The 17500-nt window shown below is 40.5% G+C and overlaps 1 protein-coding gene across 3 annotated transcripts in view; it reads right to left on the bottom strand.

The window, feature by feature from the left end:
* Positions 1-17500, bottom strand: part of nrxn2b (neurexin 2b) — a 499069-nt gene that overhangs the window by 29095 nt on the left and 452474 nt on the right. For all 3 annotated transcript variants that reach the window (XM_084404964.1, XM_084404965.1, XM_084404966.1), the window contains 2 exons: positions 10137-10308; positions 5073-5162 (listed from right to left, as the gene is read on the bottom strand). In XM_084404964.1, the coding sequence (XP_084261090.1) occupies positions 5073-5162; positions 10137-10308 (262 nt within the window). The remainder of the gene's footprint in view (positions 1-5072; positions 5163-10136; positions 10309-17500) is intronic.

The following is a 17500-nucleotide window of genomic DNA, read 5'->3' as shown; positions in this document are numbered from 1 at the left end:
GTGTGTGTCTGTTTGTGTATGTGAGAGAGTCTGTGTGTGAGTGTGTGTGTGTGTGTGTGTGTGTGTGTGTGAGAGAGAGTCTGTGTGTGAGTGTGTGTGTGTGAGTCTGTTTGAGTGTGTGTCTGTGTGTGTATGTGAGAGAGTCTGTGTGTGAGTGTGTGTGTGTGTGTGTGTGAGTCTGTTTGAGTGTGTGTCTGTTTGTGTATGTGAGTGAGTCTGTGTGTGAGTGTGTCTGTGTGTGAGTCTGTTTGAGTGTGTATGTGTGTGTGTGTGTGTGTATGTGAGAGAGTCTGTGTGTGAGTGTGTGTGTGAATGTGAGAGAGTCTGTGTGTGTGTGTGTGTGTGTGTGTATGTGAGAGAGTCTGTGTGTGAGTGTGTGTGTGTGTGTGTGTGTGTGTGTGTGTGTCTGTTTGAGTGTGTGTCTGTTTGTGTATGTGAGAGAGTCTGTGTGTGAGTGTGTGTGTGAATGTGAGAGAGTCTGTGTGTGTGTGTGTGTGTGTGTGTGTGTGTGTGTGTGTGTGTGTGTGTGTGTGTGTGTGTGTGTGTGTGTGTGAGGTCGTCTCCGCTGATCCAGCACACTCGAGTGTGTGATTAAACAGTGATAACTAAAGGTTATTATGAATCTGTTGAGTATTCTCAGATCTTGAAACGCAGCTCTTGTGAGGACATTTTCCTCTGACGCTGTGAGATTCTTCACAAACCTCAACTATATATGTGTGGTAACCGGGGTCTTCTGCTGTTGCTATGGAGGTTTTTAATGTGTCGTTATGCGACCCGTCACTAGGTGGCGACTGTATTAAAAACTTGTTTTCATGACGGATTTATTCAAAAATACATTAAATAATGAAGACATCACATTTACTTTCATTCATTTAGCAGATGCTTTTATCCAGAGTGACTTACAAATGAGGAATACGGGCGATTCATCTCATTATACTTTTACTAACAGGTTAAGAAAAAATATATTGATATGTAATCTAGTACACTAATATGTAAAAGTTTACAATAAGGTATCATTCGTCAACATTAGTACATAAACTATCAATGATTAATACTTCTAAAGCATGTTTTTATGTTAGACTATGTTGATTTCAACACTTATTAATACACTTAACAAAATTATAAACGCAATACTTTTGTTTTTGCCCCCATTTTGTCAGACTCTGGATCGGCGTATACGACAGCGTGTTCCAGGTCCTGCCAATATCCAGCAACTTCGCACAGCCATTGAAGAGGAGTGAACCAACACTCCACAGGCCACAGTCAACAACCTGATCAACTCTACGCGAAGGAGATGTGTTGCACTGCGTGAGGCAAATGGTGGTCACACCAGATACTGACTGGTTTTCGGGTGCACATTTTAGAGTGGTCTTTTATTGTGGACAGCCTAAGGCACACCTGTGCAATAATCATGCGGTCTAATCAGCATCTTGATACGCCACACCTGTGAGGTGGATGGGTTATCTCGGCAAAGGAGAAGTGCTCACTAACACAGATTTAGACAGATTAGTGAACAATATTTGAGAGAAACAGGCCTTTTGTGTACATAGAAAAAGTCTTAGATCTTTGAGTTCAGCTCATAAAAAATGGGGGCAAAAACAAAAGTTCAGTGTACATTATTAAAATCAAAACGTTTATTATTTATTACTGTGTTTACTAATGATTGCTTACACTATAGTTAGTTTAATTGCTTCTATTGCTCTCCTTATTTGTAAGTCTCTTTGGATAAAAGCCTCTGCTAAATGATTAAATGTATTATTTCACTGGATCTGAGCTAACATGAACTAACAACGAACAGTTGCAACTTTAATGAAGTTTTATTAACTAAGTTTGGGAGGAGCACGTTCAGATAATTAACACGAGTGGATAGCACTCAGCAATCAATGATAAGAGGGTATATATAGACTCAGCAGTCTCACCTCGATCCATTGACAGTTTGCAGCATCCCCCCACCACCCCTTCTCCACGCTTCTAGTCCTAAACACTTACATACGGGGGGAGTACTCTGGGTTCGGGCCGAATTTCGAGCTCGGAGCTCTCCCTCCGGACAGCACGCCAAATACGCATTAAATCTTACTCCCTCAAAATTATATGCAAGTGTGAACTCGTGAATTAACTACTGTTTTCAAATACTACGAAACATGGTTTATTGTAAAACTATTTTGTCTCTGAAAGTTGATATTTTTAGTGCATCACTAGTTATAAACACAGTCACACTGAATCAGGAATTCAGCACTATCGTGTCCATCTGATCTGTGATGGATCCAATGATGTGACATAAGAACCAAAAACCGGGACAGAAACTCTTATTAACGTGGAGTTTTCCTGGAGCTGGTGAAAACACACTGTCAGGATGAATAAAGCGTCCGGTGAGGAATCTCACGTGTTTCTGCAGGAGCTTGTGTGGAGACGAATGAGCTTTCTAGAAGCTTCTGCGCTCTCTAATAGAAAAGCCTGTGTTGTTTCTCTCTGGAGTAATTTAACAGTGAGAAAGTGTTGAAACAGAGCTGAACCGCAGTGATTTAGGAGCGCGTTTCTGCTGTAAAACAAATGTGTTCTGCGCTCGCATTTCCCCGCTGAGGTCTTTCTTCAGGAAGAGGAATAAAAGCACAGAAGAAATCAATGCACTGCGGTTATTTGTAATCTCTGGCTGTGTCTCTCTCGGCTTCACAATAAAACATGAGAGATGGAGAAGCATCAGATACAGGAGAACAGGGAATGATATGAGCAAAAATAAAGGCTCTTCTGCTGGAATTGAGCCGTTAAACCCTTTTTTCCTCTTCATTGAGCTGTGTGGAGGTGCTGCCATCTTGAATTTATAACACGTTCTGTCTGATCTAACTCAACGTCACACGAGAGAGTCTTTCTCCGCACATTCACTGGCCTTTTCCACAGTGATCCTGGAATACTGGGATGTGTGACGGACCCCGTGCAGTCTGGACTATTGCTGCGTTTACTCAACATGAAACTCGTGCACAACTCGGTAATGTGACGTCGTACACATTCGGGACTTTACTTTGACTTTTTAAGGAAATACACCACAGGAGAATGGGGTAAAAATGTTAACTAACAGATATCCCCATACTTACCCAGTAGATTCATCATACCCAGCACGTTAAGACAGTCTTCTAGGTAACACTTTACAACAAGGTCCATTAGTTAACATTAGTTGACTACATTAGTTAGCATGAACTAATCAGTAAAACGTGTTTGCCTTGATTGAACATTCTCCTGTAGGATTATAAGGATTGTTTTCGTTAGACTAACGTCACTGATGTTTCATTCACAGGAATATGAATCAGTGATTCATGTTGACAATCCTAAAACTCAATAGTCCAAACTGCATTCACAGACATGACAGTTCACACAGTGAATCAACACATCATTTGCTTCATCTTTTATTCTCACACATTTATTTGTTAAAGGGACCGTATTCTCTCGGCAAACGTTCCAAAACAACAAGTGGAACGTTTACTCTTTCAATGGATCTGATTCATTCACAAAAAAAAAACTTTTGACAAAGAATAATTTGAGTTTAACCCTCTGAGATTCATTCCAGCGCTGCATGCGGGTTAGCTCTATTTAGACGGTTCGTCGGCTGTGATTCTTCATCGGATCGGTGTTCATTCGGTTATGTGAGTTTAGAAACCGGTTTATGACTGAGGGCTTCAACTTCATCTAATCCAATGAAAACTAGAACGAGAAGAACAGCGGTGGCCCTCAGGGTTTAGAAGAACGCTCGAGTCTTTGGTTGGTTAAACCTTTACGTTTTCCCTGTCAGTAAATCCTGGAGTTTCTTTAACCCTTCGAGTCGACAGACCGTCCTCTACACTGAAATGCTTACTTTAATAACCCTTCAGAACATCTGATCGTGTCTGTTTTAATGTCGTTGATCAGCACATCTACACCTCAACGCTCAGACTGTTCAGCTTGTCAAAGAGACTCTCAATATGAACTTGTGTTGAACCTGGAACTTTGCTTTACAAACGCATTGATTTGCATGTTATTGATCAATATAAATATCTGTTCTTAACTTTTGCTGTTGTTCATCTGCATTTTTGTCTTGTTTTCCAGCACCATCATCTAAACATTCTTAAATCAAGATACAATTACTCTAGATGCAAAATCAAAGTCTTGTTTTCTGAGTAATTGCTAAAAGTTCGTTGATTATTGAAACAAGAAAAAAGATATGCCAATGGGATCAGAAATATAAACGTGTTTTCCTTCTGAATGAAGTTTATGTTTGGCCCATTGGTATACACGAGTAAATGCATATTGATTTAAGAATGTTCAGATATTTGTACTGTAGAACAAGATATACCAAGGGGGAAATATAAAACACAATACTGAGGAAGAACAGCACTTTTTCCAGTGTAAACCCCCATGGCATTAGTTCACAAGTCAGTACGCTGGAATTTCAAATAGTCCAAACTGATCATAAAGAGATATTTGTTACATTTCTACCAATTGCCATTGGCTTGCTTAGTTGGGGACATTTGATTTAACATTTAATATCCATGCAGCAGTCCTGTTCCCACTGGTTAAGGCTAAAAGAGTTAGATGCGATTTCTCATTTTTGCCCTCAAAAACAGGAAGTGAATTCATTTAGGGGGACAGGAAGTGAGGAGCTTCTGGACACAAAGGGTTAAAGTTGGCATAAATGTAGACGGAACGACGACACAGCGAAGATGAAACAGAGGCACTGAGATAGAGTCCCTTTAACTGGAGTTTAGATGTTTTGAGCAGTGAACAGTGCGTGTTGTTGGGGTTAAGGGAGGGTTATTGGAGAGGTTAATACTCTGGAGAAGTGCAGTCCCATTGTCAGATGTCTGAATATCACGCATCTGAGGATCGCAGCGCAACTCCTTCGTCTTCAGCAAGTCACACTTCTTCGAATTCGACAGAGGAATTAAACTCTGGTGATGTTGATGTCTCTACTCATATTCAGCCTCATTTTCCACATGTGAAAATCGCTGTTTTCCGCTGCGTCTCTGGGCGTGCACTTCATCCAGAGATGTGTTTAGCGTGATTAGACAGGTCGTTCATTAGTGGGGTTTGTGCTGTTTAATTACCTTTGTCGAGTAGCCATTCGTCAACTACCCGACCGAGTCGGTACGGGATTCTTTGCCTAGCAATAGCCAGCCGTTCATTATCAAAGTTCCCTTTGAAGAACAAACAAATTCAACAGGTTACAATCTGGAAGGTCAAAGGTTAAAGATTAGAGGTTAGAGAGAACGTTTAGCAGGTTATGAACTTTAAAATCAGATTTAACACCTTCAAGGCTTTAAACATCGCTTTTGAGGTTAGAAAGTGAACCAAGCTCTGGTTACCATGTGTTTTAAACATGAGTTAAGCATATTTATGAGTCATTTTAGAGGTTGAATATTACTTATGGATAATTAACAGTGCATTAAAGTGTCATAATGAAGGTGGAAAAGCAACATCAAATCATTGTCGTTCTCATTAAAAATGCATAAAGAACATTTTCTGTAGAACTGCAGGAAGATGTTTTCTGTTTCAGGTCAAATAACCAAATGTTCTTGAGCGCATTGATTTAGTTTGATTATCACTAACTAAACAGAAAACCATAAAATAAAATAAAAACATTCCTTTACCTGAAAAAAAGAAGAATTAAGGCAACTTTTCCATTTTTGTTTCATTTAACTTTGAGTACTAAAATAACAAGACCTGAATCTGAAATAATAAACACAAACTACATAGACACATTAAAAATCACATACTATTAAAAATAACAAGAACACAACCAATGCAAGTAGAAAATGCACAAATAAAAACAAATTCAAAATATGAATCCAAACTAGAATAGCAATGATCACACCAAACCTGTTTGACCTGTAGACACAGACACACACACACACACACTGAGAATAAGGACCTGCGGAGATCATTATGATTAATATATAAACACTTATTGTGAGAGAAAATCACACTGAGAATGTGCGAATCTGCTGGCGTGACGTCTCGTGGTGTCGCTCTGAGAAGGACAGTCGGTGCTGTAGTGAATCAGAGTCAGTTCTTTAATTATCTTCAGCAATCTTTCCTCTCCGTCTTTAATGAAGTCGCTGCTAGCAGAGCGACGACTCTTAATAACTCCTGCATCTCGACTGCAAACAATCTCATCATGATCCACACATGCATCTGTACCCGCGCTGGCCATCAGAGTCAGCTTTATTAGCAGGATCAGATCCTCTGGGTCATATATCAACACGCCACTTACGGTTCTCATCTTCGTGGATGTAAAGTGTTGCTTGCATGACGTATTCAGATGGCTTCTTTCAGGGGTGTAAAATACTTCAGTAATTTTACTATACTGTTTCACTATACTTTGTACTTTACTCGAGAGCATGCACTTCTGCTTTAGGCCAGACACTACAGGCAATACAGTTGTCTTTTCATGCACTAGTTCATTTTGAGATTTTCAGACTACACTGTACAATCTAATTAGTTAAACTTGAAAAAAGCATGCAAACCGACTACCTCAAAAAACGAAGTTATGTGAACTAGTTCGAACTAATTCTTAGTTAGTATAGTTCCACTTACTCAAGAGTTCTAGTAAATAAAAAAGAATAAAGAATAATGTGTGCTGAATGTTAAAGTCTGTGTGTGACTCAAGCATGATGTTGTCACACATATAGAGAGAATATATAAACCCAAGTAAACAAAGTGTTTATCATTATTCAACATGAAAAATAGACTAGTTAATGACTTCGTTAGAAGCTAAAGGTCACCACATTCCCTTCCTTTAAATAACCGAATGACTGTGATTTCTTGTTGCATTGTATGCATTACAATCTTATCAATGAAGTTCCGAGTGCCCAACCAAAGGAACACTGATCACCATAAGCGTGAGTTCAGACTATTTATTATTTTAGGACATTTAAATTTATGAAGTCAGCTTATGTGATGTCTCAAATGTGTCAGTTGTATTGACAATTCAACTTTCAAGAGGACTTTGGGAAATTAGTGAATGCAACTAGAGAAAAGTATCGGCAAAAGTGGAGGAAATTCCCGCCTCAAAAACAAAATGGCGCTCAAATCAATCAATTAATCTTAATTTGGTATGTGAACAGAAGAGAAGATTTTTACACTTAAGTTAAGACATTAAGTAAAGTTAACTAAAAATCTTAGTTAGAACAACTGTTTTTTATTTTTATTTAATTTTATTACACTTTATCTATTCGCGTCTGTATATTTCTGTATATTTCAGTTACTATACATGCTATTAAATGAGTTTTTTCTCCACTTCAGTAACACTTACATACACCAAAATTTAGAGTTTTATTCACATCTATATTCTGAAGGTTTTTACTGAGGGGTTTGTTCATATATCATTCAACCTGATTTTTATATCATTTCATTCCTAAAAACATGGAGAAAATGTGTTTCTTCTTCTGAGAAACCCAAAACCCCTCTGTAAAAACCTTAAACTGTCAACAAAATCATACATGCATCCAATGTTCAGAATTATGTTCTGGAATATTTGCAAATTAGATTACATTTACTTATTTAATTAGCATATTTAAACAACGTTTCAGAAAAGTTGTAATATAAAACAATTGCCTTAGATTTCAATACATATCAATAAATGATTTTTTTTTCTCCACTTCAGTAACTCTGATACACACCAAAACTTACAGTTTTATTCACATCTATATTCTGAAGGTTTTCACTGAGGGGTTTGTTCGTATATCATTCAACCTGATTTTTATAACATTTTGTTCCTAAAAACAGGGTTTTTTTTCATCTGTTGACAATATTTTCTGATTTATGGAGTGATAAAACTAGAAATCCCCTCAATAATTTTTTTTAACTCTAATATCTCAACAAAATCAAACAAGAATTTTGAATCTGGCTTTATCTAATGTTCATATTTATATTCTGGAAATGTATGCAAATGAGTGCATTTAATGCATAGATTGATTTTAAATATAACATTGTAATTTAGAAAATGTAATGAACTGTGATTAATTAACTGGTTAAGTATGGTGATATCTACTATTATTAGTTAAATCATTAAGTGTCCTGCCATAATTACATTTCCCAAAGAAAAATACAGTACTTTTCACTCATTGTTTGCCGGATTACATCTTACTTCAAATACAGTTTAAAGTTGTACTTTTTTTTACTTTCACTCTAGTATGTTTTTAGCTAGATACTTGTAATCTAGTACGTAATTCACACAGTATCCATACAGTACTTCCACTTATATAATTTATTTTCACTTGTGTGAATTTTGAGTATTTTACACCTCTGGTTTCTTTTACATTTGAGATCACTGTGAGACGGAGTGTGTGTGAGATGGAAACAGCCCTCACAACATTTATATAAAACACATCAGATGCTGTTTCACTCTCTCATTTCACACAACCTTATCCTGGAGAGTGACATCTTTATCCGAGAGTCTCTTCAAACACACACCAGCTCGTCTGGAAATGCAGGATTCATTGTGACGGTGATGTGATGAAGGCAGAGATCTCACGCTGAGCTCCTCACACACACACACACACACACACACACACATCTCACGCTGAGCTCCTCATGAAATATCTCATGCTGCTCTTGATAAGCATTACGGAAGCAGAGAAAATAGTCACACTGATGGCCATATCCACCCACCACACACACACACACACACACACACACACACTCCAAACCCTCGTGAGTCTCAGTCTACTGAGAATATCATTGTAAAGTAACACTGTACAAGACGGCTCATTAAATAATGCTCACAATTGAACTATTTATGTTACGTTGTTACATCATACTGAAATTTTATTCAGAGAAATTAAATGTATTTCATGTAGGCCTACCATACAACTGTTATTTTGTGGACTGGCCTCCTCTGGAGAACTCTGGTTTAGTTTAACATCAGTATTGTTAAGGATTGTCTGAAAGTAAACGGGCAGAATCTATGATGAGTCCCTCGTTCACAAACAAACAATAATTAATAAAGTCTCCTTTCATATGCACTTGTTCTGAGAGACCTGAGAGGAATAGCGATTACATGCTTTTATCCACAAGCTTCAGATCTATGGTTTCCATGTCCGACTTCACAGTTATCTGTTTGAAACTCTACTTTTAAGACATTATCAATAACAGATGATCCCTCAGTAATGCCCTTCAGCATGACACCCCCCCACTTCTAACCCAGTTCACGGTAACTTCACTCCAGAACCCGTTGCTATGGCGACGGCTCGGAGACTCGGATCAATCCCGGACGGGTTTCAGATTCTGCTCAACATTCTACCCACAATGCCACTGCGCTAACTGGGTCACGGGGTATTTATACTCCTCCGGTCTCCGCGCGTCACACCGCACTCGTTCGCTGAGGAGGAGCGCAGATCCGCCTCATTAACATTCATCTCAATCATTATGACACCAGTATATATTCATATCCAGCTGTGTGTTAGTGTGCGTTTACTGTGGTGAAACTCCACATGAATCACACATTTGACCGAGCTCGTTCATCAGCTCCCAGTGATTCCACCAGCAGAGATTGATCATATTAGATGCTGTTCAACACGCTCTATACAACTCCTTTCATAACTGATGAACTTTACACAGTTATTGAACTGAACTCATAACTAACTGGACCTTCATATCCGGCAAGCTCCAGCAATACAAACTGTTAAGACTAAATCTTTTTAGCTTATCCTTTAGTTAAGGGTATTCTGTTCTTTGAGGTAATAACTTATTTGTATTTTCTCCCTCACTATACAGTTGGTAAATGTTTTTATACATGTATGTTTTTAATTATAACTGTGAAGCACTTTGGGCAACGACGTCGCTATTGAACTGATCTTAATAATGACTCTATTTTCTTTTTTCAGCCAAATATGAATTTGTCCCAAATTTGATAAAGTTTGCATCACTGATTCTGTTATGCTCCTGTTTATCACTGTGGAGCTGCTGTAAAACTACTGTACCTGTACTGTATAACGAGCTTCACACATAGAGCTGGACAAACACAAGCAGGTTTGGTGTGATAGTTTGAATCCTTCAAATGTGGAACAGTTTATGACCATCATTTACACAAAAAACATCTTCCTCAATGAGAGAGAGAGAGAGTGTGTGTGTGTGTGTGTGTGTGTGTGAGTGTGTATGAGTGTGCTCACCTGAAGGGAAGCGCTCGATCACGGGCAGATTGTCCACCTGTAGTGTAGCGTTCCCGCCGCTGCGAGTGAACCGCACCACATGATACTTCCCATCGCTCACCATCACGCCAGCCTCCTCGATGACGATATCATCCGTCCCCACGTTAAAGATCACGCCGACCTTCCCACGCTCCTGACACACACACACACACACACAAGAGAGAGAGAGAGAGAGAGAGAGAGAGAGATCAGGGGTGGGTCAGCATGAAGCATGTGATTTTACACCCAGAAATCATCTCTTCATCCTGATAGTAGTGTTCAAACTCATTAATCACTGCTTTCTTCTACTATTTTCTATTTGCTGATGCTCATTCTCTTCCAAAGTAATCCAAACTCTGTTTCCTCTCAAACACACACACACACACACACAGTTGAGTCATCTGCCCCGCCCCCATCTGCTATTGGTCAGTCAAACTGATAGTCCCACCCCCATCTGCTATTGGTCAGTCAAACTGATAGTCCCGCCCCCAAGTAGGTTTGCTGTCCTGTGTGTGTGTGTGTGTGTGTGTGTGTGTGTGTGTGTGTATGTGTGTGTTTGGATTATTCTTTGTGATAGTTGCATGTTTCAAACAGAGCAATTTTGACTCATAACAGTGAAACAAAGTAAAAAATATATGCTCCCTTTCAAGGGAACTCGCGCTTTGGGAACGCCTCCGCGTGATGGTGTCTGAAGCACGTGTGTCAACTGGTCCGATGGCGAGACGGAACGTCACATGGTTTTTTCGTCACAACACTTTTTTAATAGCCTTAAAGTGTTTATTTAGTGGCTCCCTTCAAACCCCTTAATACGGTTTCAGAAAAGTTTCTGCCTTTAAAAACTTCCTTCTAGCCATTTCTTCTCTTATAAGAGTAGGAGATCTTCAGGCCTTATCCGTATTGAGTTCTTATCTAGTTCTCTTATAAGAGTAGGAGATCTTCAGGCCTTATCCGTATTGAGTTCTTATCTAGTTCTCTTAAAAGAGTAGGAGATCTTCAGGCCTTATCCGTATTGAGTTCTTATCTAGTTCTCTTAAAAGAGTAGGAGATCTTCAGGCCTTATCCGTATTGAGTTCTTATCTAGTTCTCTTAAAAGAGTAGGAGATCTTCAGGCCTTATCCGTATTGAGTTCTTATCTAGTTCTCTTATAAGAGTAGGAGATCTTCAGGCCTTATCCGTATTGAGTTCTTATCTAGTTCTCTTAAAAGAGTAGGAGATCTTCAGGCCTTATCCCTATTCAGTTCTTATCTAGTTCTCTTAAAAGAGTAGGAGATCTTCAGGCCTTATCCGTATTGAGTTCTTATCTAGTTCTCTTATAAGAGTAGGAGATCTTCAGGCCTTATCCGTATTGAGTTCTTATCTAGTTCTCTTATAAGAGTAGGAGATCTTCAGGCCTTATCCGTATTGAGTTCTTATCTAGTTCTCTTATAAGAGTAGGAGATCTTCAGGCCTTATCCGTATTGAGTTCTTATCTAGTTCTCTTATAAGAGTAGGAGATCTTCAGGCCTTATCCGTATTGAGTTCTTATCTAGTTCTCTTATAAGAGTAGGAGATCTTCAGGCCTTATCCGTATTGAGTTCTTATCTAGTTCTCTTATAAGAGTAGGAGATCTTCAGGCCTTATCTGTATTGAGTTCTTATCTAGTTCTCTTATAAGAGTAGGAGATCTTCAGGCCTTATCTGTATTGAGTTCTTATCTAGTTCTCTTATAAGAGTAGGAGATCTTCAGGCCTTATCCGTATTGAGTTCTTATCTAGTTCTCTTAAAAGAGTAGGAGATCTTCAGGCCTTATCCGTATTGAGTTCTTATCTAGTTCTCTTATAAGAGTAGGAGATCTTCAGGCCTTATCCATATTGAGTTCTTATCTAGTTCTCTTATAAGAGTAGGAGATCTTCAGGCCTTATCTGTATTGAGTTCTTATCTAGTTCTCTTATAAGAGTAGGAGATCTTCAGGCCTTATCCGTATTGAGTTCTTATCTAGTTCTCTTATAAGAGTAGGAGATCTTCAGGCCTTATCTGTATTGAGTTCTTATCTAGTTCTCTTAAAAGAGTAGGAGATCTTCAGGCCTTATCCGTATTGAGTTCTTATCTAGTTCTCTTAAAAGAGTAGGAGATCTTCAGGCCTTATCCGTATTGAGTTCTTATCTAGTTCTCTTAAAAGAGTAGGAGATCTTCAGGCCTTATCCGTATTGAGTTCTTATCTAGTTCTCTTAAAAGAGTAGGAGATCTTCAGGCCTTATCCGTATTGAGTTCTTATCTAGTTCTCTTAAAAGAGTAGGAGATCTTCAGGTCTTAATGGTATCCTCCACGTGTCTTGAGTACGCACCTGGGATGGTCAAGGCATTTCTTTACCCTAAACCGGGCTATGTCCCGAAGGTGCCGACCAACGTACCGCGGCCTATCCTCCTTTCAGAGATCAGGACCAGGAAAAGCTGAACCTTCTCTGTCCAGTAAGAGCACTGGATACATGTATGTCCACAGAGATGAAAATCTGATCAGGAGTTTGTTTGTTTCGGATCACCTAAGAAAGGTCTTCCTGCTTCAAAGCAGCCAGTGGATATTTGAGGCTGTCTCTCTTGCTAATGAGGTCTCCGGTCAGCCTTCACCTTCAGCTGTCAGAGCTCATTCTGCCAGGAGTGTGGCGGCCTCCAAGGCCTTCATTTCGGGTGTATCTATTCATTAGGTTTGTGATGCGGTGGGTTGGTCTTCCCTGCTCATATTCGTGAGGTTTTATAGCCTGAACGCTGTCCCAGGTTCTCAGGCGCTTATGTCTTTTAGTTGTGCCACAGTTTCACACAGACAGACACTTGTAAGTACGATGTTGTTTGGGCATTATCGTTCCCAAAGCGCCATTGACACCATTGACGCAGCATCTCGTTCTCTAAGGCGCTTTTTCTGACCCCCTAAATCAAGAAAAGTACCATGTTTTCAGACACCGCTCACCCGAATGCAACCCAACAGCTCCATTCAGCATCCTATAAATGTTTGATCTGTGTGTGTGTGTGTGTGTGTGTGTGTGTGTGTGTGTGTGACTGTGAGTCTGAGAGTGAAGAGAAACCGGAAGTCAAGATGAATGATTCAACGATTCAGGCACGCGAATCAATGGAGGCTCTTCCCTGAAGCGAGAGCGAGGAGTGTTGTGTACACGTTACGTCATGCCGTGTTTATTCCAGCCGTTCTGAGAGGAGCTCATTTATTTATGTGACAAATATATGAATTCATACGCACAAAACACCAACAGCCAAATGTGTTTCTGTGACGAATGGACGGTCCATGAACACGATCTAAAAATAATTGTCCTTGTTTTTCCTCAATACAAAATATCCTTAAAGCAAGACACATTTACCTGGGAAATTAAAGTGCATGAGATATTAAAGGACAAGTTCGGTATTTTACACTTAAAGCCCTGTTTACAGATCGTTTCTGATGAAATAGAACGGTTAAGATTAAAATTTGGACACGTGCTGCTGTCCCGAGAAATTTAGGTTTATTTCGCTTCCAGTGGCCATAGGCTGCCATTGTGTCGGTGGGGGGGAAAGCGAAAGAAACCTAAAATTCTCGGGACAGCAGCACGTGTCCAAATTTTAATCTTAACCGTTCTATTTCATCAGAAACGATCTGTAAACAGGGCTTTAAGTGTAAAATACCGAACTTCCCCTTTAAGACTGCTTAAAATGTGAAAAACATGCAACAAAACAAGAAGCACCCATTCCTGCTCTTCCTCAGTGTATATACGCCTCCTGGTGCTGACTGAGGTGGTTCAGTGAATGAGCTCCTCCCATGTTAATTAGGTTAATTATCTGAACATGCTCTTCTCCGAACATTGTTAATAAAACATCATGGGCCCTATCTTGCACCCAGCGCAATTGACTTTGTACACGACGCATGTTTCATTCCTATTTTGCACCCGCGCAAAGCGCGCTTTTCCCTCCACAGAAGCACGTCGCTAAACTAGGGAATGAACTTGCGCTCCCTGGGCGGTTCAGCGCAAAAAAGGAGGCGTGTTCCGGCGCAAACGTTCCCTGGTGCTATTTTACTGTTCCATAAAACAATTGCGCCACTGGTCAGAAAAAACCTAGTCTAAAGTCAGTGGCGCGTTGCGCGTTGTTCATTATGCTATTTTAAGGGCGCATGCTTGACCATAATGTATAGAGTGCACAACGCTCATACACTGTGATTCTCTAATCTACACAGAAGCAGCAGTTTTCATTTTTGCAAATCATATTATTACAAACGATAGATAGATAGATAGATAGATAGATAGATAGATAGATGATAGATAGATAGATAGATAGATAGATAGATAGATAGACAATTTATTATAAATATAATAATTTATTATAAAAGCATACATCTAGCTTACACATTTACCCACATTATCATACGCCTGTTTAACCGAAGCTAATTTGTGTGTGTTTCTCCATCCCCAATGTCACTTCTCTGTCTTTTACGGCCGTGACGAGAGCGTTGGTCTCCTCGGCTGTGAACCGCTCCTGGCAAATCCGCCGTTATAATAGCAATCCGCCATGGAACAAGCGCGCCTGCTCTTAAAGGGAATGTGAGATGTCGCTCTGATTGGTTTATTTCACGTTACGCCCAAACCACACCTATGAATAATGAAGCTACTTCAGACCAACACATTTTAGATTTGCGTCGGGCGCAAGAATCATTTATCCCGCCAGGAAAATAGCAACAGCGCCCGAGACCCGCCCACAAAGTTACTTGCGCTTTGCGCTTTGACACTTGCGTTTCAGATCGTTAAAATAGGGCCCCATGTCTTGTTTTCCAGCACAAATATCTAAACATTCTTAAATCATGATACATTTCATTTGGATCAGTTTCTCTGACTTCTTATCTGTTGTCATTTTGCTTCTCCAGTAAATGTATCTTGATTTAAGAATGATTAGATATTTGTCTAAATTAGTTTGGAATATAAGTCGCGGACCATGATGAAAAAACGTAAGTTATATTCTGGAAAATTCTGTAACTTCTCTCTCTCTATCAGTATCATGTCTCTCTCTCTCTCTCTCTCTCTCTCTCTCTCTCTCTCTCTCTCTCTCTCTCTCTCTCTCTCTCTCTGTCAGTATCATGGCTCTCTCTCTTTCTCTCTCTCTCTCCCTCTCCCTCTCCCTCTCCCTCTCCCTCTCCCTCTCCCTCTCCCTCTCCCTCTCCCTGTCAGTATCATGGCTCTCTCCCTCTCTCTCTCTCTCTCTCTCTCTCTCTCTCTCTCTCTCTCTCTCTCTCTCTCTCTCTCTCTCACCCCCTCTCCCTCTCTCTGTCAGTATCATGGCTCTCTCTCTCTCTCTCTCTCTCTCTCTCTCTCTCTCTCTCTCTCTCTCTCTCTCTCTCTCTCACCCCCTCTCCCTCTCTCTGTCAGTATCATGGCTCTCTCTCTCTCTCTCTCTCCCTCTCCCTCTCCCTCTCCCTCTCCCTCTCCCTCTCCCTCTCCCTGTCAGTATCATGACTCTCTCCCTCTCTCAGATGTGTGTGTGTTTGAGAGGTGGTGAAATGTGACACGCGTAGCAGCAGATGGTTTGTAAATGCGTCTCGTTCGCTGTGTGAACGTTAGCTAACACGCTCAGCAAACTCTGAATACTGATGAAGTGATGAAAGCAGCCTGACCTCTGACCTGACACAGCCACGCCCACTCATCCTGTCAATCATCACTGTACTGAACTGTGTGAATGAGTGAAGCGTGTGTGTGTGAGTGTGTGTCCTTCATTTGTCCTCCTGTTCTGCGTGTCGATCTGTGTAAACACAGATAAATCACAGTCTGTTCACACTCTCTTACACACACACACACACACACACACACACACACACACACACACGCAGGCTTATTTAACTATGTAAATGAGTTGATTATAATGAATGCGCAGCAGCACAAACCGGTGAGAGATTTCAGCTCAGTTTCATGCGCTAGGGTTGAAACATAACGTAACATTTGTGTTACCTAACTGAAATACCATAAAATATATATTTTTTAAAAACACAACAAAATTATTAAAACTTTAAAATTAGAAACTTTTAAAATACAAAAATAAAAGTTAATTCGAAATATTAAAGGTCCTATGACATGCTGGATGCTCTTCTATAGGCTTCAGTGGCCCCTAATACTGATCCTGAAGCCTTGGTGCAGCATTACAGCCTCCAGCCAGTCCCACAGTGAGCTCTCCTCAGGACCAGCCATTTCTGTGTCTGTAGCTTTAAATGCTAATGAGGAGGAGAGAGGCGGGGCAAGGTGGAGGGTGGGGGTGTGGCCTTGACCAGCTTGCGGCCGGTACCATGTGCTAATGTTTACAGTGGATGTAGCGATGTAGTCAGACATGCAGGGCCTATTTTAACGATCTGAAACGCAAGTAACTTTGTGGGCGGGTCTCGGGCGCTGTTGCTATTATACCGGCGGGATAAATGACTCTTGCTCCCGACGCAAATCTAAAATGTGTTGGTCTGAAGTAGCTTCATTACTCATAGGTGTGGTTTGGGCTAATCAGATCGACATCTCACATTCCCTTTAAGAGCAGGCGCGCTTGTTCCATGGCGGATTGCTATTATAACGGCGGATTTGCCAGGAGCGGTTCACAGCCGAGGAGACCGACGTTCTCGTCAGGGCCGTAAAACACAGAGAAGTGACATTGGGGATGGAGAAACACACACAAATTAGCTTCGGTTAAACAGGCGTATAATAATTTGGGTAAACGTGTAAGCTAGATTTATGCCTATTTTTTCACATCTTCATGGACACCACAGTGATTTCCCTCGTGTGGTAATATTTTTCCTTGTAATAATGTATGATTTGCAAAAATGAAAACTGCTGCTTCTGTGTAGATGAGAGAAGCAAAGTGTGTGTGTGTGTTGTGCACACGCTACATTGATTATGGCCAAGCATGCGCCCTTAAAATAGCATCTGAATAACATGCGCAACGCGCCACTGACTTTAGACGAGGTTTCTCCTGGTCAGTGGCGGAATTGTTTTCTGAAACCAGGGAACGTTTGCGCCGGAACACGCCTCCTCTTTTCCCTGATCCGCCCCCGGGAGCGCAAGTTCATTCCCTAATTTACCGACGTGCGTCTGTGGAGGGAAAAGTCCGCTGTGCGCGGGTGAGAAATAGGAATGATACATGCGTTGCTGTACAAAGTCAGTTGTCAATTGCAAGATAGGGCCCTCAGTCGTTTTCCAGTTTGACCCAGAATCCGATCCGGATGGAGAAGCTCCTGAAGAAGCGGATACAGCAGGACGTCTCCGAATGGTTAGTTTAAAATATTGTGTCTGGATACAGTACTTGTGTTATTTTGTTTATGTATGCTGTTACAGTTATTATCACGTAGCTAACGCTAGCCTACGCTGTT

The sequence above is a fragment of the Rutilus rutilus genome (genome assembly GCF_951802725.1).
Source record: "Rutilus rutilus genome assembly, chromosome: 3".
NCBI classification, from domain to species: domain Eukaryota; kingdom Metazoa; phylum Chordata; class Actinopteri; order Cypriniformes; family Leuciscidae; genus Rutilus; species Rutilus rutilus.
Note: the sequence above shows the minus strand (reverse complement) of the source record. Positions and strands in the feature narration are given on the sequence as shown.